The sequence below is a fragment of the Dendrobates tinctorius genome, unplaced genomic scaffold (genome assembly GCF_039654945.1).
Source record: "Dendrobates tinctorius isolate UK_male_01 unplaced genomic scaffold, ASM3965494v1 ptg000250l, whole genome shotgun sequence".
In the NCBI taxonomy this organism is placed as follows: Eukaryota; Metazoa; Chordata; class Amphibia; order Anura; family Dendrobatidae; genus Dendrobates; species Dendrobates tinctorius.
This window is the reverse complement of record NW_027361917.1, coordinates 4,063,088-4,089,824: the sequence shown is the minus strand read 5'-3', so window position 1 is coordinate 4,089,824 and position 26,737 is coordinate 4,063,088. Positions and strand designations below refer to the sequence as shown.

The window sequence follows — 26,737 nt, the reverse complement described above, 5'->3', positions numbered from 1 at the left end:
CTGTTCAGTGAAGGAGAAGAAGATGAAGACATTGTTATATCCTTTTCATTTTATTGCAGAAATAAAGCATGGAACCACGTACAAAACTGTTCATCTCTTTTCCCAACATGGAATAAAAAGTTGTACGTACCCAAAATGCTACCAGTGAAATCTACTTTGGTGTAGCAAACTCAGCTGAAAAATAAAAAAAGTAATGATGTTCAGAATTGAGCAGTGAAAAAAACCCTAAACTTAGTTTTTCAAAAGGAGCGCAGTGATGACGCAGCAAAGGAAGGTATCACAAAGGCGTGTTCACCAGGGTTTTAAGGCCCCACAGCAGCATTTCAGTTGTGTTGAGGTCTGTACTGTGACTGCGCCATTGTACACATTGCTTACGTTTTCAGCCATTCTGATGTAGATTTGCTGTGTGCTTGGGATCATTTTCTGTTTCGTGACTTAGTTTCGGCCAAGCTCTAGCTCTTGGATGGCATCACATTTGATTCTAGAATACTTTGGTATTTGGTACAGAGGAGTTCTTGGTTGACTCAATAACTGGAAGATGCCCGGGTCTTCTGGCTACAAAACAGACCAAAATCATCACCTCCTCCACCACCATGCTTGACATTTGGTTGTACTGATATGCTGTTTGGTTATCGCCGAGTGTAGCGACGGGCATTATAGCCAAACATCTTCATTTGGTCTCATCCATCCAAAGTACATTGTTCCAGAAGTCTTGTGGTTTCATCAGGTTCAACTTTACTAACTTCACACATGCTGCTATGTTCTTTTTAAAAAAAGCTTTCTCCTGGTAATCTTTCCAAACAAGCCAGACTTGTGTAGTCTTTATCTAATTGTACTGTCATGAACTTGAACACTTAACATGCTAATAGGCCTTTAGAGTTGGAGCTGTAGTTCTTTGTTGTTTTGTAAATTTCTCTGAGCATTGCACGGTCCGCCCTTGGGGTGAATTTGCTGAGATGTCCACCCTTGGGAAGATTTTCAAGTTGTCAACTGTCTTCAACGTTTTCAACTTGTGAATACTCTTTTACAATGTAAAATGAAAGTATCCTAATTGTTTACAAATGGCCTTATAATGCTTCCCAGATTGATGGACAGCAAAATTTCCTTCTCCAAATTCATTGCTGATGTCTTCCCTCCTTGGCATTGTCCTGAGATTAAAAAAAGAAAAGAAAAACAAGTCGCAGTTAATTTAACTTTCCTGGCACAGCAGTCTGTCCATCTAACCAGTTTGGGCTGAGGGTATTTTAAAGAGTAACCACCGTTTTAATTTTTATTTAATAAATCAATAGTACACCCCAAAATATGCTTCTTTGTAATATATCTCATCAGATAAATTTGCTTCTTTCTCCTCCAGGTTTGATCTTTCACTCTTAATTCACTGGTAAAATTTGTATCCAGTGAAGACAAATTTTTCCATTACTGAGAGAGGAGATGACAGTTGGTGCTTATAAAATTCTATGGGGAGACGCTAGAGGCAGACTCAGACACTCTGCTGAAAGTTCTCCTGAAACAACCGTTACAGTTCTCCATAGAACTTTATGAGCACCAGCTGTCATCTCAGTAATAGGAGAATCTATTCACTGAAGACAGATTTTACCTGTGAATTGAGAATTTTGAGAGTGAAAGATCAGTACTAGTAGATAAAGAAGCAGATTTCTATAAAACATATTGCAAACTTTCTTATTTTCATGTGTACTATTAATTTAGTAAATAAATTTTATTGGCAATTAATCTTTTAGGGGAACCTGTCATGTAGAATAAATTAACCTACAGATATGTGGTTAACCTGCAGGTGAATAGCGTTCTGACACCGTGCAGTGCCCGCACTGAGAGCCCCGCTGCCGAGAGGTGATGAACTTCATTCCCCGGCAGCTTCTCTTTCAGTCACAGAGGTGGCGCAGCCAAGGTTTCAGTCACCGCTCTATGCAATATAAAGCGGATGCTGTAACCACACCCCGGCACTGACTGACAGCAAGCCCAGCATAAGGGCCGGCTGTCAGCCACTGCTGGGGGTGCAGTTAAAGCCACCATTCTCTATACACGGAGCGGTGACTGAAATCGTGCCGGTGTCACCTGTGTGGCTGAAAGAGAGAGGCTGCCAGGGACAATAAAGTTAATTTCCTCCTGGCAGTGGGGCTCTCAGTGCAGGCGATGCACGGTGTCAGAACGATATTAACTTGCTATTATCCCATTTTTCCTACGATGTGCTACTCAAATAAAGGGCTATAAAGGGCTTGCCCAGGTTGAAGCCCCAAGTAACTTGACTCCAATGTGGTCAGTAGATGAGAAACCTAAATTAAGGTCCCCTCTAAGGTAAGCGGTTGCCATGCTCTTTTTCTTAGGATGACCCTACAGTTTTTTCTGGTTTCCACTGGGAGAGACTATAGTAGTAGCACTTTGGAGATAATATAATCTTGTCCTCAGCAAATATAATATTTGGCACCAAGGCGGTTGTAGGTTTATGCCATTTTTTAGGTTGCTGATCCCCCGTCTTATATCAGCTATATAAACTTGTATAGTTTTTTTTTACGAAATTAAATGAATCTGTCACTTGCTTCTGTAGGTACATGACCAGCCTTCCATGAAGGAATTGGCTCAGAAGGTCACAGATTATGAACTGAACCTTGCGGAAACCCCCCAGAAGTACCTGCGACGCATACTGGAGGAAAATGGATACAAACATGACATGGAGAGAACAATCCTGAACTATCTTAACTACAACAGCAACCACTTGTCCATGTTTGCCAGGCCTGGGATCGTATAGGTCTCCGTCACTTGTGCACTTAGTGAGGTTATTTCTGCATCTGCCAAATGTCTGATTCTCTACACAACGTATTCTGCTTGTCGGCCTGTAGGGGGAGGCGCTGTCTACTCACCACTGTCTTGGGAACATACTATTAAATAAACAGTAATGTGCCTTTAATGGGGTTTTGTTTCTTGACTTACTAGTGTATGTTGCATCCAAATCAGAAAACAGAACGCCCCAAGTAAAGTCATCTATATAGGAATCTAATGCATGTGATTACAACCCTTCATTCTTGTACTATTTAATAACCATTACAGCCCCCTAGGTTTTTTTCTTTACGTATTAAACATCTGGAAATAAATAAAAACAACTTTTGCAATGTTTAATTGTCTATATACTGTGCACTTATTGTTAGGGGTACACCGCGGCTCGCCCTGGCCCGGCTATCTGATCCGTACTGATGCCCAATGTGATTCCAATAACTGTAATACCCAGGTTGTCGGAGGACGGCACGTCTCCACCTGCTGCAAAAACATTGCTGCCATGAGATTTCTTTGTATTCTTTCATCTGCCGGATTAGTAGGAATTAACATAATGCTCTGTAACTATTAAAGTACAGTATATTGATTATTTTCCGTCTGTCCTGCGATCAAACAAGGTCTCTGCTTATCACCATGGTCAGTGCCTGCACTCTTTGTGGACAATGGACCAGCAGGGGTTCTGTCTACAAAACCAAGGGCATGAAAGAATAAAAATGCTTAAACTTTAAAAACGAGGACAACGTGATGGTCCAGAGGAGATTTTCTCCAGTTTATACTGTATGTTTCTTCCGCAGACTTGAGTTGTGCGTCCGGCTTTCCTAATAGACCTTATTGTCCCAGGGCTGATTGTCTCTAATCTGAGTTTCTTTACTCAGAAGGAAAAAAACATAATTACACAGACTGGTGAAGATAAAATTGCTGTCACCCTAGAAAGACATCAGTGTATACAGACCTTGAGACCAAAAAAATCAATAAACAGGCAGCGCTGCCAACTCTCGCCACTTACCGGCAGCATCCGGCGTGCTGCAGACCGGTATTCATCTACAGAGGACTACCAATAACTCCTCATCACAATCTCATACAACCCCACAATATACAGTAATTATTATCAGGGACCTCTCCAGGGACAAATGTACAATTCAGAGGACTTAGCGTTTCACTAAAATCTCCACGTTAATATTATTTATCTTTAGAGCTCCATTGATTCGATAGTACTGTACAAATGAAAAGGGTTTACATAAAAAATACAATTATAAGGAACAAAATAACATTGACAGACTGGTATAGAGGGGGATAGGATCCTGCCCTCGCGGGATTACAGGGTAATGGGAGATTGTAAGTTAGGACAGGACTAGAAAAGAGTACAGAGACCTGTCTGTTAGCGTTGGTGGTAAGTTGTTGCTAATTTTGGTGAGGGCAGTGGAGTAGTGGGGATGGAAGCCAGATTGTAGGTTGTCGAAGAGCGAGTTAAGGAGAGGTGGGAGGTAAGTTCAATGTGGACATGCTGTTCGAGGAGTTTATAGATGAATTGGAGTAGCGATATGGGGCGATGGCTAGATGTAGAGGTTGGGTCAAAGAATGGTTTCTTCAGGATAGGTGTGATTGTTGCATTTAGCAAATAGAACGGAAGTCATCAAATATAATTTTTGGCACAAAGGCGGTTGGAGGCTTATGATATTGTTCATGTTGCTGATCCTCCATTTTATATAAACTTGCATAGTTTGTTTTACAATATTGGTGAATCTGTAGCTTGACTTACAAGAAAAACGCTACTAAAAATAACCTTTGTTAGGTAATGCCTAAAATTGTTCAATCAGAACCAGACAAAAACGTAAATGCGAAAAAGTGAACCAGTGCACAGCGAGAGAATGATCTATCTAAAGTGATGGAAGGGTGCGCTGTCCCTATAATAACCTACCGCAGCCCTTCCTAACTGCGGGGGTAGGCATTCTAAAGTGGTGTACAATAATGGCGCCCCTGCTCGCACGTCGTCTGTCCTGGGCTGCCCTATTACAACCCTGGACAAAGACTGACAGGAATCAATGTTCCCTAGTTCACTTATGTAAAATTAGTACTGCGGGGCTCTAGTTTGTATTAGATGGCAAAGCAGAACAGTGTCATGTCATACAAGGACAGAGAAAAGTGTTCATAGGTAGTAATATAACACAGAACGTTCCCATATAATCTCATAGTTCAATTATTAGGGGAACAGATATGGCAATCTGTCACAAAGACAGGGATCGTCGAACGGTGTGCTGCCTACCTGGCGCTCGAGTCCGACACATCGCTGATCGGGTTGACAGATTACTGGGAGGGGCTGGTGAGGATCCAGCGGTCATGGTGCACATTGGCACAAATGACAAAGTTAGAGGTAGGTGGAAGGTCCTTAAAGATGATTTCAGGGAATTAGGCTGTAAGCTTAAAGCAAGGACCTCCAAGATGGTATTTTTGGAAATACTTCCTTTACCACGTGCCACGCCAGAGAGGCAACGGGAGATTAGGGAGGTTAATAAGTGGCTCAGGAATTGGTGTAGGAAGGAGGGGTTTGGGTTCCTGCAGAGCTGGGCCGATTTCTCAGTTGGCTACAGGTTCTACGCTAGGGACAGGCTGCACCTCAATGGGGAGGGTGCAGCTGTGCTGGGGGAGAAAATGGCTAGAAGGTTGGAGGAGTGTTTAAACTAGGGACGGGGGGAGGGTATTCCTTTTATAAGAGTGGAAGACAGTGCAGATAGCGACCTGGGCACAAATAATGACATTGGGGGTGGCATGGGGGGTGGGGTTAGAACAGTTAATAATTTAAGAAAGAATAGAGGTACAGAGAGATACATAAAGTGCATGTATACTAATGCCAGAAGCCTCGCCAACAAAATGGAGGAATTGGAGTTAATGTTGTTGGAACATAATTATGACATGGTGGGGATATCTGAGACATGGCTGGACGAGAGCCACGACTGGGTGGTTAATTTACAGGGCTATAGTCTGTTCAGAAATGACCGAACAAATAAGCGAGGGGGAGGCATGTGTTTATATGTAAAATCAACCTTAAAACCCATCCTTCGTGATAATATATATGAATCTAATGAAAATGTAGAGTCCCTGTGGGTGGAGATAAGGGGAGGGGGGAAAAATAATAAATTACTGATAGGGGTTTGTTATGTCTCCAAAAGTAATGGAAGCAATAGAGAATATCCTCATAAAGCAAATAGATGAAGCTGCGACTCAAGGAGAAGTCATTATTATGGGGGACTTCAACTACCCTGAAATACATTGGGGAACCGAAACCTGCAGTTCCAGCAAAGGTAATAGGTTTTTGACAACTATGAGAGACAATTACCTTTCACAACTGGTTCAGGACCCAACAAGAGGGGGGCACTGCTAGACCTAATATTAACCAACAGGCCAGACCGCATATCAAATGTAAGGGTTGGGAGTCACTTGGGTAATAGTGATCACAAATTAATAAGTTTTCATGTATCCTTTAATAAGATGTGTAGTAGAGGGTTTACAAGGACACTAATCTTCAGGAAAGCAAATTTCCAACGGATGAGAGATGATCTTGGTGCAATTAACTGGGACGATATCCTGAGACATAAAAATACACAACGAAAATGGGAGACGTTTATTAGCATCCTGAATAGGACCTGTGCACAATATATACCATATGGGAATAAACATGCGAGAAATAGGAGGAAACCACTATGGCTAAATAGAGCTGTAAGGGGTGGAATAAGAGATAAAAAGAAAGCATTTAGAGAATTAAAGCAAGTAGGTAGTGATGAGGCATTAACTAAATACAGAAGATTAAATAAATTCTGTAAAAAGCAAATCAAGACAGCAAAGATTGAGACAGAGAGACTCATTGCCAGAGAAAGTAAAAATAATCCCAAAATATTCTTTAACTACATAAATAGTAAGAAACTAAAAAATGATAGTGTTGGCCCCCTTAAAAATAGTCTGGGTGAAATGGTGGATGAGGATGAGGAAAAAGCCAATATGCTAAATGACTTTTTTTCAACAGTATTTACACAAGAAAATCCCATGACGGATAACATGATCAGGGATAAAAATTCTCCATTAAATGTCACCTGCTTAACCCAACAGGAAGTACGGCGGCGTCTAAAAATCACTAAAATTGACAAATCCCCGGTCCCGGATGGGATACACCCCCGAGTACTGCAGGAATTAAGCACAGTCATAGATAGACCATTATTTTTAATCTTTAAAGATTCCATAATAACAGGGTCTGTACCACAGGACTGGCGTATAGCAAATGTGGTGCCAATATTCAAAAAGGGGACAAAAACTGAACTCGGAAATTATAGGCCAGTAAGTTTAACCTCAACTGTGGGTAAAATCCTGGAGGGTTTTCTAAGAGATACTATACTGGAGTATCTGGAGAAGAATAACCTCATGACCTAATATCAACATTGGTTTACAAGGGACCGTTCCTGTCAGACTAATCTGATAAGCTTTTATGAAGAGGTAAGTTCCGGACTGGACCAAGGGAATGCAGTGGATGTGGTGTACATGGACTTTTCAAAAGCTTTTGATACGGTGCCACACAAAAGGTTGATACATAAAATGAGAACAATGGGGATAGGGGAAAATATGTGTAGGTGGGTTAAGAGCTGGCTCAGGGATAGGAAACAAAGGGTGGTTATTAATGGAGCACACTCGGACTGGGTCACGGATAGCAGTGGGGTACCACAGGGGTAAGTTTTGGGCCCGCTTTTTAACATATTTATTAATGACCTTGTAGGGGGCATAGAAAGTAGAATTTCAATATTTGCAGATGACACTAAACTCTGCAGGGTAATCAATACAGAGGAGGACAATTTTATATTACAGGAGGATTTATGTAAACTAGAAGTTTGGGCTGATAAATGGAAAATGAGCTTTAATGGGGATAAATGTAAGGTCATGCACTTGGGTAGAACGAATAAGATGTATAATTATGTGCTTAATTGTAAAACACTGGGCAAAACAGTCACTGAAAAAGACCTGGGTGTATGGGTGGACGACAAACTCACATTTAGAGGCCAGTGTCAGGCAGCTGCTGCAAAGGCAAAAAAAATAATGGGATGCATTAAAAGAGGCATAGATGCTCATGAGGAGAACATAATTTTACCTCTATATAAGTCACTAGTGCGACCACACTTAGAATACTGTGTACAGTTCTGGTCTCCGGTGTATAAGAAAGACATAGCTGAACTGGAGCGGGTGCAGAGAAGAGCGACCAAGGTTATTAGGGAACTAGGGGGTCTGCAATACCAAGACAGGTTATTACACTAGGGGTTTTTAGTTTGGAGAATCGAAGGCTTAGGGGTGATCTTATTACAATGTATAAATATATGCGAGGACAATACCAAGACCTTTGTAATGATCTTTTTACTCTTAGACCTGTGAAGAGGACAAGGGGGCATCCTCTACGTCTGGAGGAAAGAAGGTTTAAGCATACTCACAGATGCGGATTCTTTACTGTAAGAGCAGTGAGACTATGGAACTCTCTGCCATATGATGTTGTAATGAGTGATTCCCTACTAAAATTTAAGAAGGGACTGGATGCCTTCCTTGAAAAGTATAATATTACAGGGTATATACACTAGTTTCCTTGATATTGCGTTGATCCAGGGAGCTAGTCTGATTGCCGTATGTGGAGTCGGGAAGGAATTTTTTTCCCCAATGTGAAGCTTACTGTTTACCACATGGGTTTTTTTTTGCCTTCCTCTGGGTCAACATGTTAGGGCAAGTTAGGACAGGATATGGGTTGAACTAGATGGACTTAAAGTCTCCCTTCAACCTTAATAACTATGTTACTATGTTATTATGATATAGGTTCATAAGAATAGATATCTAAAGATATTCCTATAGGTCTGCCCGAATACCACCACACACTTCACTAAACAATACCCATGTGGTAGCACCAATTCTGCCATTTAGAACATTCAACTATAAATATAAATATTCACAGAGATATACATTCCCCAACGGGGAAAGGAAGCACCAGTGAAAACACGGCCGCAATATCTAGTAATTAAGAAAGTACATACCGTGATAGGCAACAAATCAAGAATCAGTGTTCAATATATATAGACAGTCATATGCATTGAGATAAATGAAAAAGAAAAGAACCAGCCATGTTACTTATCTTTGATACATGTGCTCCCCCCGGAATATCGACGCGTTTCCCTACCCGACGTAAGTTCATCAGGAGATCTGCAATGTGATATGGGGTCAAGAAAAAAATGGGCTGATAGCAGAGGCGTAGATAGGGTCTTGGTTCAGGGGTGGGACAAACTTCTGAGTGGGCCCTCAACCAGGTAACCTTGATTACAACTGGGTAATGCACCGTAATAGTGGATGTAGGAGAATCTCAGCAGATGACTGCACTGTCACTGAAAATAATCTCTATATAAAGACCAATATTGATATTACTGCTATATGGTCAGTGGTAGATATTAGCGACGAGCGAGTATACTCTTACTCGAGATTTCCCGAGCATGCTCGGGTGATCTCCGAGTATTTGGATGTGCTCGGAGATTTAGTTTCTGTCGACGTAGCTGCATGATTTGCGGCTGCTAGCCAGCCTGAATACATGTGAGGATTTCCTAACAAGCAGGCAATCCCCACATGTATTCAGGCTGGCTAGCAGTTGCAAATCATGCAGCTATGGCAACAGAAACTAAATCTCCGAGCACGCCAAAATACTCGGAGATCACCCGAGCATGCTCGGAAAATATCGAGTAACGCGTATACTCTCATCACTACCAGGCATACAGAACATAGAAGACATTAAAGTACAGTTATAGATGGTGACTTACCGCTGACGTTCTTTCTGATGGAATCATTCACTTTTCCATTCTTTCCAATCTGGCCCAGACCGACAATGACAACTTCTTCCAGTCAGGACTCGTCTACAGAGATTACAACTAAGGGTCCCATTACACATAGCGACGCTCCAGCGATCCCGACAAGGATACGACCTGGTAAGGATCGCTGGTGCGTCGCTACATGGTCGCTAATAAGCTGTCAAACAGGCAGATCTACTCAACGACGCAGCAACCATCCAGCGATCGTTGGGACCTTGTCACACAGCAGCTATTCTATCGACTCATGCCTGCGTCCCTGAGTTCTGAGTTGCCAACGAGGTCACTCGTCGGTGTTATGGCGTCAAACGCAGAGATGCATGCTGGGTACCAGGACACCAATGATCAAAAAATGGCCTAAGACATTCGAGCGCGATCAGCGCTATCCAGCGGGGGGCCGGGCGCCGCTATGTGTCACACGTAGCGAGATCGCTGGCAAGGTCGCTGTTGCGTCACAAAACCTGTGACGTTTCAGCGATCTCGCTAACGATCTCGCTATGTGTGAAGTACCCTTAAGTCACATTTCACTTCTCACAGTCCAGCCCCATACCCATCTATTCCCAACTTGCACAAACTCCTCTTCCTGCTGATACCCCAATACTGAACCGCTGCTGCCATATGTGCCCCTATTACTGCACCTACTGTGTGCCCTCTAAATTCTACAGCAATAGAAAAAATTCGCACTCCAGAAGTCAAATGCAATAAATTTATTTCAAAATGAATCCGTAATAATGAAAAATAGATGTTGCAGTATTCAAAGTTAACGTTTTTGCCAAAAAGGCCATCCTCAGAAGAAGGTGATGTTACCAAAATGTAAGGCTGGTGACAAAACAGAAAATAAAATTAGCAGAGAATGTCCGGGTGATAGCGCTGAGGAGAAAAACACAACTGTGCAGTAGAAGGGAGTTAAAAGTGTTAATAATCGTCAGGGGTTATGCGATAAAGAAGGTATGAAAGTTGTGAAGTAGTCCTGTTTAGCAGAGACAAGGGCTAACTTGCATGTGAGAATTACTTGTTTGCATGTGGTGAAGTCTTCCTGCGAGTGCCTTTTCTTCTCGCGCCCGACAAGTGATGTGCCCGTCAAGTGGGCGTGGCCTCACCCCAAATAAGTGTATGGAGAGGGAGGCGGTGCCCACTGGCTGGGTGTATATAAAACACATATATACCCCGGTTCCGGGTCAGAAACCACCGAATCCCCGCTGCGTACAGTGTGTGCCCTGTGGGGATTCATAAGTGTGCAGTCACATTGATTTAGACCGGACAACACCCTAATATAGTCATTAAATATTTATGGTACATAAATATAAACGGCCTTAATATGATGCAATCATTATATAACATGTGAATCTAAGGTGGAAAATGGTTGAATCAGCCCTTGAAAGTCATAGGGTCCAACTCATTAAAACTGGTGCTGTACATGCCAATCTTAATGAAGGGGAGTGGTGGAATAAGAGGCACCTGATTCACTAAGAGATGCACACCACTTAATGAATTCTGTGCTTCTTCTCAGCGGCATGCGCCTAGCCAGAAATGCTATGTCAGTCACTGACTGGAGTAACATTTCTGCAGTAAATTATGTTGCTCTCAGCTTACCAATCAGATCTCATACTTTGCACTGACGAGGGGCAGTACGCTGAAACACCATGTCTGCAAATTGAGATTTTGGTTTGGCTTTTATCCCATATTACAGGGTTGGTTAAAAGGTCGATATTGACTTGTGGAATTGCTACTTCCTATAGGTGGCGCTAGAGTTCTAGTCCTCTTCCTCTCTGAAGAGACAATTTGCATATTATGTCACATAAATAACACTGTTCTATGGCCAAATTGGTTCAGAGACGAAAACAGTTGAACTCAACTAATTTTGTGCTGCTGAAAACGAATATGATGCTTAAATTTGCTGACAGTCTCTAATTTTCAAGATCCAGAAGAGGTTGTAATTACATATGACACCTTTCATGCAGGCTTATAGAAAAATTGCACCTTTATTATTTCAACCTCATTATTGCATTGTTAGTAGCTCGTCTATTACATCATTTATTTAGTCTATTGAGCCTTCAGTATTCTATCATAGAGTGACTAATCAAAAAACGCCAACTCCGCTCCGATGATGTAATTCTAATTAGTTACATCACCTACTTTTATAAATGCTCTGTGTAAGGTATACGGTTTTATGATTTCTTAGCATATTGACATGTTTCTATATGTTTTTCAGATATGCCTCATTCTCGCATTAACAATAGTAGTTTTTTTCTACAAATGTGGAGAAGTCACTTTTGCGTCCCTTGACTACCATGATAAGGAAAGCCTACAGCCTGTATTTTGGCTGCAGAATAGGAGATCAGGGCAAGAGTTGGGCTCCACACATACACTGCAGTAGATGTGCATCACATCTTACCCAGTGGTTGCTTGAGAAGAGGTAGTCTTTGTCTTTTGCTGTCCAAATGATCTGGGGAGTCAACTGATCACACAACCAACTGCTATTTCTACATGGTGCCCCCCATTAGGAAAGGAGTTTCAAGAAAGAAGTAGACTTTACTGTATCCAAACATTCCATCTGCAATGTTCCCAGAAACATTTTCAGTTGAGTCAAGTGAGGAAGTAGAGGGCGCTTGGCGTCATGAAGTATCTTCCTCTCACGTCCCAGACCCACGGTCAGCAACCTCAACTGAACCACAACTGATAACACAAAGTGAACTGAACAATCTCGTTGGAGATTTGGAACTGCCCAAGAGTAAGGCCGAACTCTCAGGTTCCATGCTACAGCAGTAGAATATCCTAGCGCGATATTTGGATTCTTTGTTCTTCAACTGTGATAAACATCTTGTCCAACACTTCTCCATGGAGGGCGATCTTGTGACATGCAGCAACATCAAAAGTTTAATGGAAGAACTGAAGATAAATCATAATCCAGAGGAACGGAGGCTCTTCATTGATTTGTATAAAACAAGCCTAAAAGCAGTCTTGCTGCATAATGGCAATGCACTACATTCAATTCCAGTTGGTTATGCAGTCCACATGAAAGAAACCTATGACAACATGACAGAGCTGTTGAAGGTCTGTACTATGACCAATATTTGTGGCCCCTCTGTTGTGACAAAGGTGGTTGCCCTTTTACTTTGTCTCTGGATACACAAAGTACTGCTACTTTCTGTGTGAGTGGAATAGTCGTGCAAGAGAATATCACTACAATAAGGCTACGTTCACACGTAGCGGAACTCTTGCGGAAATTACTGCGAGAATTCCGAATTCCATTCTGCGGGAAAATCACATTTTAAATTCCCGCGATTTTCCCGCAGAAAAACTAGCATTTTGCAAGAACTGATTGACAGGTTGGTCACACTCGTCAAACATAGTGTTTGACGAGTGTGACCAACTTTTTACTATTGAGGCTGCCTATGCGGCATCAATAGTAAAAGATAGGATGTAAAAAATAATTTAAAAAAAATATATACTTATTCTTACCTTCCAGCGTCCCGCGCAGCCTTCCCGCCTCTCTCCACGCTCCCGATCCCAGTAATCCTTTGCGAGAATTACCGCGATGACGTCCGTTCTCGCGGGATCGCGACGTCTTGCGGTCATTCGCGATGACGTCGCGCGAATGACTGCGAGACTTCGCGATCCCGCGAGAACGGACGTCATCGCTCGCAAAGGATTACTGAGATCGGGAGCGTGGAGAGAGGCGGGAAGGCTGCGCGGACGTCGGAAGGTGAAAATAACAATATTTTTTATTTTAAATTCTATTTTTTACAGGGATATGGTACCCAAAGCCCGGAGGACAGTCTCCTCTCCTCCGGACCGTGGGTACCATCCGCAATTGTTCTGCTTACTTTTCGCATGGTGTGCACAGCCACATTCGGAAAGTAAGCAGAACAATGCATTCCTATGGGTGTGGGATTGCCGCGATTCCGCTAAATTATTGAGCATGCGTTTTTTACCGCAAATCGATTCCGCCGCGGTAAAAACCGCAGCATTAGCACAGCATTGCGGAATCCCATAGGAATGCATGGGATGCTTATTTTTCACGTTTTCACTGCAAAATCGCGCAGTTAAAACCGCCGCAAAATGCGATAAAACCGCCACGAAGACGCGAAAAAACTGCCACATGTGAACATAGCCTTACAGACTGGCCTCTTCGACATTCACTTCAGTCAAGGAGTAAAAATAACCTGCACCCAGTACTCAGGTTGGCCCTAATCAAGAACTTTGTAAAGGCAATGGGAAAAAATGTAAAAGCATTCAAGTATCTCATTGATAAATTTCCAAGGTTGCGTGAAGCAAAGATAAAGAAAAAAGTCTTTATTGGATCTCGGATTCGTAAGCTTCTTCAAGACGAATAGTTTCTCCGTTTGTTGCAGGGCGAGGAAAAGTAATATAATAATAATTAGTTTTTTGGGAAACTCAAGAGTAGATAACTATGAAGAGTTGGTGGCGCCTGTAGTACTTTGCTCTGCCCTCAACAGGGCACATAAGTATGCCTGTGCAGGAGCGCGATGCCGGGGAGCGATGAAGCAAGCCGACACCCATCGGACCGGACCGCCCCCCGGGTGAGTATAATAAAAGATATTTTTCTCATCTTTGAAGTCGAATCGGGGGCTTATCTACAGCATTATAGAATGCTATAGATAAGCCCTGAATGGTGGTGGTCGCATCTTATAGCGGCCAAAACAGCTGACACATATGTGCACTTTAACAATTTGAGAGAATTTTCCATAGCTGTGCCTGTGATGGACTGATCTTACTGACTACTCCCTCTACACATCTGCAGGAAAGGTTGGCAAAATTTCAGTACTAAAATATAAATTGAGGTGAAAAAAACACACATTTTGTTCACATTTATCCAAAGTAGTGTTATTTAGCTAGTGCGATTACAGCGAGTGATCCACTAGCTAGAAGACTATATCTACACCAGCAAGCTAGAAAAATACTTGAAATAAAATACTTGAAATAAAACTAATCTACTTTATTCAAAATTAGATTTAAAAGGGACTTAGTCCATTCATAAAATATGCACATGTACAAAAAGACAAACACTTACAAGAAAAAACCGCTCAGTCAGATGCGGTAAGACCAAACTTTCAAACACCTTTCCGGTATACCCTTAGTGTCGTTATCCAACTATACATAGACACTCCCTCAGAGTATCCGCTTAGTGTAAATTTCTTTTGAAAAAGCACACTCTCATGGTGCTAAAAAATGTCTTTTACAGATCCATTGTTCTAAATTTATGTGCCACTACTGTGTAACATACATCATTATCACTGACAATGATCCTAGACAAATTTCATAGTGACAGCCTAATTACAATAATCACCTAAAATAAAAGAATGGCATAATATACAGTTTGTAATTATGAAACCAGGGTGTGAACCTAAACATTCCTCTCAAGATCATGCAGTTCACCACCTTTACAGATTTTTTATGTCATCTTGTATATCATGGAAAGATCTCACCCAAATCTTTACATTCATGGGTTCCTCCATGTGACGCTCCCTTCTCCCTACGCGTTTCACCAACCAGATCATCAGGGGAGTACTGAGTACAGCGTTATGCCTACATGAGAAAAATGCCATAATTTACACTAAGCGGATACTCTGAGGGAGTGTCTATGTATAGTTGGATAACGACACTAAGGGTATACCGGAAAGGTGTTTGAAAGTTTGGTCTTACCGCATCTGACTGAGCGGTTTTTTCTTGTAAGTGTTTGTCTTTTTGTACATGTGCATATTTTATGAATGGACTAAGTCCCTTTTAAATCTAATTTTGAATAAAGTAGATTAGTTTTATTTCAAGTATTTTATTTCAAGTATTTTTCTAGCTTGCTGGTGTAGTTATTTAGCTAGTGCCCATGCTAGTCTATTGACACATGGTGTGACAAAGTTCTGATTACGTGTGCTACGTTTGATAAAACCTTCACAACATACATCACTGCCAACAGCTTTTATACTGGCTACAATTCTCAGCCTTCTTCTATGCCCAGGTTTGTGTGAGATGCAGATGGAACGGTTTTACTTAAGACTTTCATTTCATGAATGTATCTAAACCTTTTCATTCTTGTAGTAAATAATAATAAAAAAAAATAATGATGAACGTCAACGAGAGAATAATTTTTCCTGCAAATCAGTAAAATATTGGAACCAGAAATACTGATTTGTAAAGTGCTGGGGAATATGACGTCAGAGAAGAATTATTAATAAATTTGTGACGTAGAATTGTTAGTAGAAATCAGTAGAATGAATAGTGATAGATATAATAAGAAATGCATGTGTCACATCAGATTTAGAAACACAAAAACCTAAACACCAACGATGCCGCTGCACAGTCTGCTCGGGTATGAAAAGATGTATAAAAATCACGGTAGGTTTATTACTTTTCTCATTAAGAAGAGCAGTGATACTTTGTGCACCTGCATGTAATAAAAAACATTGGAAACAGAACGGTCTCATCGACAGCTTACATTTATAAAGGATGTGGGAATTGTAAAGGAAGTTGGAGAAGCCGTGTCTGAAATTCTATTTTTTCAACAATTTCTCAGACTTTTTCAAATTGAAAAATCACAAGTCACAAAAACGCTAACATGTTTGGAAAGCAGTTAACCCATAGCAATAACACATTCCACGGCAATGTACAAAGATTGCCATCATTCACGTCAGTAACCGCCCCAATGAGGCTCACACACAGTATGGCCAAGTTCAAAGGAAGCCAATGAAGTATATTTTCAGAAATTTTTTTTTTTATGCATATATTACTCTTCTTACTATGGAGTGCTTTACAAGCTGGAATACCTGATCAAGAATCTCTTCGAAGACAGCGGCAGCGAGAGGAGCCAATTCTACAGAAGGATAACAAATTGTTTCAGACTCCTCAAACACTCGAGGTCAATAGCATATATAGCACCTGAGAAAACGTTTTCTTCCTATGCGCAAAACTTCTTTCAGGTGAGAATGGGAGTCTGCGGTGGTAATGCGATTAAGAATGGTGGCTGTACCCGCACCTTACAAAGCGTCGATGTGTTAGTAATAGAGAAAGGGGAATAAGCGGCAGCCAAACTCTTCTGGTGGCTCCTTATTATTATTATTATTATTATGCATTTATATAGCGCCATTTATTCCATGGCGCTTTACATGTGAAAATGGGAAATATAGACAAGTATAATAAACATGTGTAAGACAAGGGACACACAAGTACATAAGGGACCCTGCCCGCGAGGGCTCACAGTCTCCTTATCTCCCATGACAACAGAAGGATTGGGCATGTTGAAATCAAACATGCCTGAGCCTTTTTGTTCCTGTCATGAGAGGAGAGTTGGAGCACATGGAAGTTGTGGGTAATTGGCGCTGCTGGTGAAATATCCAGAAATTGGTCCAATCGAGAGGGTAGCAGTGCATTTTTTTCTCTGTGTGTTTCAAAGTATCCTTACTTCTTTAGGAGAACCACAAAGATTCTGGTAGGAGAATTGGGACAATGCCAAAAATAGGTTAGTCAGTCCCACCAAACCGGTGGGTTTGGCTGACATTTGTCTGAAGAGTATGCCAACCTTTGGAATCAACTTAAGGTTCATGAAAGTTTGGTTGGAAAAGTAGATTACTCCAGTCAGGTAAACCTGGCTCCGAGGCAGCGAGATTTAGGCCACATGGCAAAACTAATACGTTGTATTTCTCTCTTTTCCTGAGTTGATTGCTTTATCTCGGTATATTGAAAGCAGGAAAATACTCAAGACGATTAGTCAGACAATCGCTGCACCTGAGACGAGTGCACAGCTCGAGAGTTGGGGTCCGGACATGTGTAAGGAACGAGATGTTGATTTTCTCTCCGGTTGCCTGAAAGAATGATGATAAAGCTGGATAAAGTATACATGGCTTAAGGGAGTGTGTATAGTATGAAGGTAGTGGGGGTGGAGAGGCCTAACCTGCAGCTGTATGCTAATAGGGGAGAAATCCACTGCCTCCAACATTAAACAAGCCGGCACGAGGAGCACACATCACTGAGCAAACATAGTGTACTAGAAGGGAGAAAAATAAAATAATACCAATGTACAAACAGCCAGCAAAAGCATGAAGAATGAGCAAGCCAGGGGAGCGGGCAGCCGCCATTGTGTACGGCATGTGGCCATTTCCATAGAGCAAGTAAAGGATCTAAATTGTGAAGACTCAACAACCTGTTCTGTCCACACAAACAATCAATGTGTCACAGCCGCGCGCCTCCCTCGGCTCGTATTGTCCGGGCATTGTTCCCCGCATTTCCTTAAGACCACTGGACGTGGCGAGTGACTTTCGATTCTTCCTAAGATCATTGTGTCCCCTCGTCTGCTCTTTTACTCGTAATTTGCACCCGCTTTCACTTGTCTAACACGTTGAGCTGCTGGAAAATGGTTTTCTATTAAACAACAAACTTTGTGCCGGGAACAAAGACTAAATTACCGCCCTGATCTATTTCCCTTGTAAAGTACTGATGATTGGTCACACTATTATCCCGCTCCAAGAAAATCTTCCCCATACTAGTATGTGTTAACCATTTGGTAACCTGGAGACGTTAACAAAAGGCCTGGCTTTGCATTTTGCTGGAAGGTCTGAATGGAGGCAACAGATTGCAATGTGTATTGTTCGGCAAATTCCTAATGTATTTACCCCCTTTCAGTTTTGGCCCTCGTTGCTTTTTTTTTTTTATTCATTCCCTATTCCACTGTCTCTCCCTATTAATTTCCCTTTCTCCCTTTTCCCTGTTCATTCCATTCTATTATGAATGTAATTATTTAAACGGGAGATCTATTGCAGCTTTATGCTAATGAGCCAAACAAAGGAAAGGGGTCTGGGGAGGGGAGTAAGGTGAATAGGGAAAGAAATGAGACTGGAGGGCGGGGGGGGGGGGGGGGGGTTTGGCGAGAGTGCCAGGGGATGACCATGTGCCGGTGTATGATTATGTGTGTTGCTGGAGGACAAAATACAACTCGGCAACAAGCACAGCGAGTGCTACAATTTTGGGATTGACGCCTTCCCCTGCATATATAAAGGCAGCCGGTGTTCCCTATGTGGCACACTTATTCCATGGCTGTATATCATTATACGTGACACTGGAATTCCAAAAATAAGCAAAATGTGATAGAAAGATTAATAGTAATCCCAATTCCTTCCCAAGATGCTAAAGAACTAGTTCAGCTATGAGTTTGCCCATTTAGAGCCATGTAAGGTTCATTATACCGTGCGGCAGGGGATGGCTCAACTATAGATCCCTATAATAATCCTGTGTCCAGTATCCTTGTTGATTTGTGCCATATTTTTTATTTAATAATTAAATCACTGAAATAGTAATAAGGGATATAAATAATATTCTAAGTGCTTTTTTTAATACATTTGCCAACTTTTTCTGCATCCAAATAATTATTTTACCAATTCCTAAACTAATCGGTGATCTTGATAATATCGAAAATTATCTGAAACTTTCTGGTCCATGATAAGACCTATTGATCATTAAATGATCAGATAAATAATGGCAAAACTTTTGCAGTAAAAATTAAATTTTCATGAAATAGTTAAAAACCAAACTGTACAAACCCACTAAAAAGACCAAAATGCTCTTCTTGATAAAAAAAACAAACAAACAACAAAATAAAAAAAATAACCATTAACAGTAAAGCATACGATATGGGGTGATAAACTGTAATACTCAGCAACTAGTTTGAAAAAAGACAAAGCGACAAAGAGAACTGTTATAGAGGGGCAGAAATACAGGCAGGGTCAGTAAGGGATAAAGACACTAAGAGGAGCTGTTATGGGTTTTGGCTTTTTTCACAAGGAGTGTTTTTGCAGCCTAAACCCGCTCTCTTAGCCGTTGAAAGCTGCACTCAAAACGCAGATTTTGTTGGATTTTTTAGGCAATTTTATTGTGAAGATTACAAGAGTGATTTATGCACAGTACAGGGTTTAATAAAAATAGTATTAGTTACAAAAAAAAGCAGTGAAAACGGCAGAAAAGACGGTTTACTGCATTATTTTGCAGCGTTTGTGTGCTTCCTGTGGGTAAAAATAGGATGCAAAATGCTGCAAGATTTTACATGCTGCAGATTAAAAAAACAAACAAAAAAAAAACAAAACCCTGCACTTCTTAAATAGGGCAAAAAACAAAACAAAAACACAAGCGAGTACTGGAGATTTCCGAAGTCTCATCTCATTTATCTAGGTACTGTAAAACACAGCTTCTTATTTCCATAAAACAAAACAGCAAAAATAATGCTGCAAATACACATGTGAACACAGCCTTAGGGGTTTTTTTAACACTTGAAGATAAATTTGCCAAAACAAGAAAAAATAAAATTAAAATAAATTATATATAGATATATATATATTAGAAAGTTGTTAAAAGTTGAAAGACATGCACAAAGGTGAGTTTTCTTTCAGAATATTCATGACAAATAATCTCATTTACTCCGCCATAAAAGATACATGCCAGGACAAATGATTGCTGATCTTGCACAAATTTCCACTGGACAATGATTGTGAAGGTTTACGTGATCGTAGACCCATGTCTGCGGCCCTTTGGGGCAGACTAATGTCCTCCTTCTGTGTACGCCAACACTTGTGGGACTAGAAGTGGAACAATGGTGCAAAGTGTACATCTACGATCACGAGGTGACCATGTTGTCCTCTTTGATCTCCAAGATGCAATGGCCACGGTTCCTCCAGATACAATGCCCTCACAGATAACTTCTCCAGGGTCAAACACTACACAAGCGGCCCATTCTTCCTGCTCGGCGTGACAATAGAGAGAGGGAGCCTCTGAAAGCCGCACACTTCTACTGACACAATCAGAAATAAAACAAAGGCCCAGAAGGAGAATCAGCCATCAGCGAGCTATTGATTACAACTGCAAAATAGATCATCAGACAAAAAAGCGGGACGGACACCATAATGTGGCAGCATTCAGAGAAACGCATCGGAGAGTTAGATTACATCTAACCAGGTCAAATTGCTGTGCAGACACTTCTCGCTCCTCATTTCACAAATACTAACTTACATAATAATATGTAATAGCCGGGAATTTAGCTGATCACAGAAGCTGCAGGAGTTGAAGAGCCGCTGAGCACTAACAGCAGAATGTGCCATTTCTGTCATCTGAAATCACATTCATTATCTAAAATCCCATTTCTATCCGTGTTTATCTGGGGTTTTTCTTCTAGGCAGCAGGTTGAAAGGGGAGCAGTCTCCATTGCACCACGTGTATCTAACAATCACTGGAAATATTGCCCCTGAATTACACCTTCCTCTGACACTCGTCGCCCGCAGCGGCGCCAGATCTGGATCCTGAATGTTAATTTCATTTTAGAACAAACCCCAAATGCTTTTTGTTGCCATCACTTCCAGGAGGCGAGCAGCAAAAAGTAACAAACTATCACAGTGCATACTTATGGAAAGGATTCTGGAGATGTGCAAAATAGTCGTTCTCATAGGCGCAGAGCTGCGACGCCGCTGACAAACATCACTGTCAATGCCGAGAAATTCTACTGCAGATGTGGGGCCTCTTTGAAATAAAAATTGCAAAATGAAAAAAAACAAATTGATTTTGCTTCCATTCTAGAGCAGCCGCATTCCCATAATGTAAGACTGGATCAATAGCGCTACTAAATATATAGGAACCGTCAGATGACGCGGGGGCTTCCTGCAATCCTCCGCCTGGGATGTCTGCACCGCAATTAAACATACCCTTGGGTAAATGAATTTCCTGCTATTTATGAGGAAAATTTGGGAGGTGGCAGAAATATTCCTGCATTCATTCTTTATGAAGGAAGAAAAAAAAAGGTATAAACCTAAGTGTAATAAAAAGCCTTGTGCAGTTTTAATGCAAAGCTATTATTCAGATTATGTAGGTGCAGATAATAATAATAATAATAATAAATAAAAATATATAAATCTACCAACCCCTGCCTTGTCCATTCTTAGCTTGGGGTAACATCTGCACTAAGATTTCACTTATTGGAACAGAAAAAAGCAAATAATGGCAGTGCCGGATCACCCACATCCTGCACACCGATGGCGCCTTGCAGACCTCATGGACTATTATGGTGACTAATCAGTTTCCATCATGGTGTCTGTGATTTTAGCAAAAAATAGATAGTGCAATGTGTTTTTTTGGTGGAATTAGATGTGAACATAGACTTAATGGGGTTATCTGGTATTCCTTATACTGATGTCCGATCCTTAGCATAGATCATCAATACCAGACGGATGGCTAGGAGACGCTGATCAGCTGTTCTCCACGTATATTCTCAGTTGCAGGGCAGAATTACATAGCTCCAACAGCTGCATAGCGACCACATCAATGTAATGCAGAACTGCCCCTATGCATTCCAATAGGCACAAATGTGCAGTACCTAGCCGTGGCCACTATGCTGCTGATGGAGCTGTGCTGTGCAGCTACACCACTGATCACATCCGGCTGCCGCTAGCTATGGGAAGAGCTGATTGGCGGGGGTGTCAGGAGTCGTTTCCCCCGATCTAGTATCGATGAGCTATCCCTAATATTAAAGTACCGGACAAGCTCTTATTAATTATTCTACAAAAGGATAAATATAGTATTTTGCAGTCTGAGACAAGAATATTATACTATAGATTTGCAGGACAAAATGATGAAGCATCCATCTTACATATCCTGTGATAGAATCAGATCACACTAAACTGACACTCGGATCAAACTCTGAGCAGTTATTACCATAATCGATCCGATTCTCTTGTAAGAGAAAATCATCGCTTTTTTGAGCAAGCTCTAAGGCCACGGTCACACGCTCAGTATTTGGTCAGTAATTTATATCAGTATTTGTAAGCTAAAACCAGGACTGGGAGATAAATACAGAAGTGGTGACGTGTTTCTATTATAGTTTTCTTCTGATTGTTCCACTCCTGGTTTTGGCTTACAAATACTGATGTAAAATACTGACCAAATACTGAACGTGTGACCATGGCGCAAATACTCAGATCTGTGCCTGTAAGACAATGAGGACCAGTGACTGACCATTAGGTGCAAAGCAAAACAGCAAGAAAATAGGTACTAAAGAGAGGTTTCCTTGGAGGTCTCAGATGGTTCTTGTGCCCCCAACACTTTGCTTCACTCTTGGCTACCTGGAAATAAAAAAAAATAATTATTTATAGAAGGCCATCCCTATAAAGATAAGCCTATATGCATATGAAAGTATATAGGACAGAACAAAGTCCCAATCTGATGGGAACTGAGAAGTGACATGCAGTAAGGGTTGTGATGCTGGAGCTTAGTGTACAAGGTGGCCGGGTACAGGGTCTAGTCAGGGTACAGGGGGGCCGGGTACAGGGTCTAGTCAGGGTACAGGGGGGCCGGGTACAGGGTCTAGTCAGGGTACAGGGGGGCCGGGTACAGGGTCTAGTCAGGGTACAGGAGGGCCGGGTACAGGGTCTAGTCAGGGTACAGGGGGGCCGGGTACAGGGTCTAGTCAGGGTACAGGGGGGCCGGGTACAGGGTCTAGTCCAGGGGTCTCAAACTCAGCAGAGTAAATGGGCCACACATAAAAAAAAATTGAAGCTGGCGGGCCGCATTCCTTTCAAACTTAATACAGTACAAAATTATTGTTAAACAATTGAGAAAACAAGAGAGAACGAAAGAGGGGAAAGAAAGAAAGAACAGAGCGAAAGAAGTAACAGAGAGAGAGAGAGAAAGTAAGATTCTTTAAAGCTCCTATAGCAGCCCAGCTCACATTGTAATGCCCACCTGAGCCTCTTGATGCAGGACATATCATGATCTGCTCACATGGCAAGCATCCCCAATACCAAGGCGATCCCGCTGTCGGAGGAGGACACAGTGATGGATCTGAAGCATTCCCTGAAGTGCCTCCATGGTTCCGTCACAATCTTCTCCCGAAGTTACCTCATTTCTGGTCAGCTTCCAGCATGTCACTTCCAGTGGAACGTCACGTGCAAGTTTTAAAGTGCTCCTCGGGGCTCTGCCATGTACTCCTGTGTCCGCTGGAAAAGTAACCTCCCGGTCGGGGCAGACTCAAAATCAGGACTGTCCCACTGGATCCGGGACGGTTGGGAGGTATGAATGCTCCCCACCATACACCTTATGCACGCATAGCTCCGCACACCTCATACACAACACGGTTTCGCTTTGTATGCCTCGTACACACACGGCTCCGCTCCGTACACCTCGTACACACACGGCTCCGCTCCGTACACATCTCTGCTCCGTACACACACGGCTCCACTCCGTACACCTCGTACACATCTCTACTTCGTACACCTCATACACACGCGGCTTTGCTCTGTACACCTCTTACACACACGGCTCCACACCGTACACCTCGTACACACACGGCTCCACTCAGTACACCTCGTACACACATGGCTCCGCTCAGTACACCTCGTACACACATGGCTCCGCTCAGTACACCTCGTACACACAGCTGCTCTCCATACACTTCGTACACACACATCTCCGCTCCGTACACCTCATACACACATGGCTCTGCTACATCCACCCTGTAAACCCCTCCTGACCCCACACATACACTTCCCCTCATCCAGCACCAGGACGGCCAACACAGCAGAGTCCTGCTGACACAGAGGCTCCTGATAATGTGACCCCTGACGCCTCCCCTCCTGTGACCTCATCACAGGTCCTGTGCGCAGAGAAGGGAACAGCCTAAGACGTCATTGCAGGCTGTGAGAGGTTGCGGTGGTCTCTGGAAGGGCGAGGATGGGTGCATGGGGGGGTGTGGCGGCTTATCTCCCTGCAGTACGGGAAAGTAAAATCCCACACGGGTTAGCGGGTGTGGGGGTCCAAATCGGGACTGTCCCGCGAAATTCGGGAAGGTTGGGAGCTTTGCATGTGGTGCACCGCAGGTCACAGATGCCTACCTCAGGGGCCGAATGCGGCCCGCGTGTTTGAGACCCCTGGTCTATCAGTGTACAGAGTGGACAGGTACAGGGTCTAGTCAGTGTACAGGGTGGCCGCGTACAGGGTCTGGTCAGTGTACGGGGGGGCCAGGTATAGAGTCTGGTCAGTGTACAGAGGGTCCGGGTACAGAGTCTGGTTAGTGTACAGGAGGGCTGGGTGCAGAGTCTGGTCAGTGTACAGGTGGGCTGGGTGCAGAGTCTGGTCAGTGTACATGTGGGCCGGGTACAGGGTCTGGTCAGTGTACATGTGGGCTGGGTACAGGGTCTGGTCAGTGTACATGTGGGCCGGGTACAGGGTCTGGTCAGTGTACATGTGGGCTGGGTACAGGGTCTGGTCAGTGTACAGGTGGGCCGGGTACAGGGTCTGGTCAGTGTACATGTGGGCCGGGTACAGGGTCTGGTCAGTGTACAGGTGGGCCGGGTACAGGGTCTGGTCAGTGTACAGGTGGGCCGGATACAGAGTCTGGTCAGTGTACAGGAGGGCTGGGTGCAGAGTCTGGTCAGTGTACAGGTGGGCTGGGTGCAGAGTCTGGTCAGTGTACATGTGGGCTGGGTACAGGGTCTGGTCAGTGTACAGGTGGGCCGGGTACAGGGTCTGGTCAGTGTACATGTGGGCCGGGTACAGGGTCTGGTCAGTGTACAGGTGGGCCGGGTACAGGGTCTGGTCAGTGTACAGGTGGGCCGGGTACAGGGTCTGGTCAGTGTACATGTGGGCTGGGTACAGGGTCTGGTCAGTGTACAGGTGGGCTGGGTACAGGGTCTGGTCAGTGTACAGGTGGGCCGGGTACAGGGTCTGGTCAGTGTACAGGTGGGCCGGGTACAGGGTCTGGTCAGTGTACAGGTGGGCCGGGTACAGGGTCTGGTCAGTGTACATGTGGGCTGGGTACAGGGTCTGGTCAGTGTACAGGTGGGCCGGGTACAGGGTCTGGTCAGTGTACAGAGATGTATGTAATTTCTCCACATCCTGCACCTGCCCCGCAGGGCTCTGCTCATTCTCTTGCGTAGTGTCAGCTGTGGAGCCCTGCAGCTACTGTACAGCACTATACCTCTCCACGCAGCGTCATCTGCCCCAGCACGCAGGACAATGCAGAGCCATGAAACCTCTCTGTCCCCCTCTATACAGGACCTCGGGGGTTTTCACATCTGAACCGTCATTATTGGGTGTCTGCTCTGCGGATCGGACGACTTCTCATCATAGGGGCGACTATAAGAATCTATTGCATGTTACAGAAAAATCAATTAATTTGGGATCTCCAATTGGGATCTTATTAGTATAATTCCAAATCTATAAATTGTCGTGCGATAAAGCCATAAACCTGTGGCTGGATCCATTGTGTGGGCTTAGATGGATGGAGATGTGATGACCACAATCTGGGTGGCTCGGCCTTTGGTGACTTTGTGTCCAGGGCGGCTATACATGGCTTTTTGTTTGTGGCGATGGAGAGACAGTTGGTCGGAGGAGGCCGCGTCCCCCCTGCCCACCCCCTCTTCTCCCAGGCACGTGTCTCCAAACACAACAGATTGGCCACAATCCCCTCTTCAATAGCAAGAGGTTAATTTCCTATAGCCAGAGGTGAAGGGGCCAAGGGTCTACACACACTTTATTTATAGCGCCTGCCCATTAGCTCTCTCTACTGCTCACAATGAGGACCCCAGAAACAAGCATTGGCGTAAATAGCGTTTAACACTATAATGACTCGGTAATACCCACTGACGATAAGTAAGGAGTATGATACAAGTAGTGACATCCCCAGTACACAAGTCTTACTGGTCTCGGAGGCTGCACTGGAGCAGGGGAGGCACAGATCTGCGGCATGTGCAATCAGTCCTCAGCAGCCTCAGGAATTTTGATCTGAAAAATCCAAAAATAAAATAAAATTAAAATGTGAAATAAATGAGCACAGTAATCTCAGTGAGAAGCGGGGTCTGCTCAGTGGTACAACAACACCCAGCAATACAGATGGGGCCATAACCATCCGCCGACCCCTCACATTCATGACTCCTGTGAATACTGCATGGCTGACATGGATGATAAGTGATAACGCTATAGTAACACTGACATCCCGCACAGTAATAATCTGACACTGCGAATACTGACACTAATACAGTAACGCTACAAGTACTCAGAATATACTCACCACTGAGAAAACTATTATTATGTTTTTAGCCTTT

At 43.1% G+C, this 26,737-nt stretch overlaps 2 protein-coding genes and 1 long non-coding RNA gene across 6 annotated transcripts in view; 1 reads left to right on the top strand and 2 right to left on the bottom strand.

The window, feature by feature from the left end:
- Positions 1-3,137, top strand: part of CFAP61 (cilia and flagella associated protein 61) — a 439,348-nt gene extending 436,211 nt beyond the window's left edge. For 2 of the 3 annotated variants that reach the window (XM_073557422.1, XM_073557421.1), the window contains exon 27: positions 2,564-3,137. In XM_073557422.1, the coding sequence (XP_073413523.1) occupies positions 2,564-2,764 (201 nt within the window). In that variant the 3' untranslated portion in view covers positions 2,765-3,137. The remainder of the gene's footprint in view (positions 1-2,563) is intronic. The other variant, XM_073557423.1, reaches the window with a different exon arrangement.
- Positions 29-26,422, bottom strand: LOC141063408 (uncharacterized). 2 transcript variants are annotated; one of them, XR_012224881.1, is made up of 3 exons: positions 26,334-26,422; positions 22,653-22,759; positions 29-1,148 (listed from the first exon to the last, which is right to left on the bottom strand). XR_012224881.1 is itself a non-coding variant. In XM_073557425.1 (2 exons), the coding sequence occupies exon 2, from the start codon at positions 25,556-25,558 to the stop codon at positions 24,392-24,394; it is 1,167 nt and encodes a 388-aa protein (XP_073413526.1). In that variant the 5' UTR covers positions 25,559-25,779; positions 26,334-26,420; the 3' UTR covers positions 24,348-24,391. The 2 variants fall into 2 exon arrangements, 1 of the variants encoding a protein (XP_073413526.1); XM_073557425.1 differs by lacking the exons at positions 29-1,148; positions 22,653-22,759 and adding an exon at positions 24,348-25,779 and having other exon boundaries at positions 26,334-26,420.
- Positions 15,997-19,186, bottom strand: LOC141063605 (uncharacterized). The gene is made up of 2 exons (XR_012224906.1): positions 17,560-19,186; positions 15,997-17,470 (listed from the first exon to the last, which is right to left on the bottom strand). It is a non-coding gene; the product is annotated as an uncharacterized lncRNA (long non-coding RNA).
- Positions 26,423-26,737: the final 315 nt, after the last annotated feature.

What these genes read in the sequence shown, in the direction of transcription:
- LOC141063408 (XM_073557425.1), bottom strand. Translation starts at nt 25,558, where the DNA reads ATGAGCAGAGCCCTGCGGGGCAGGTGCAGGATGTGGAGAAATTACATA.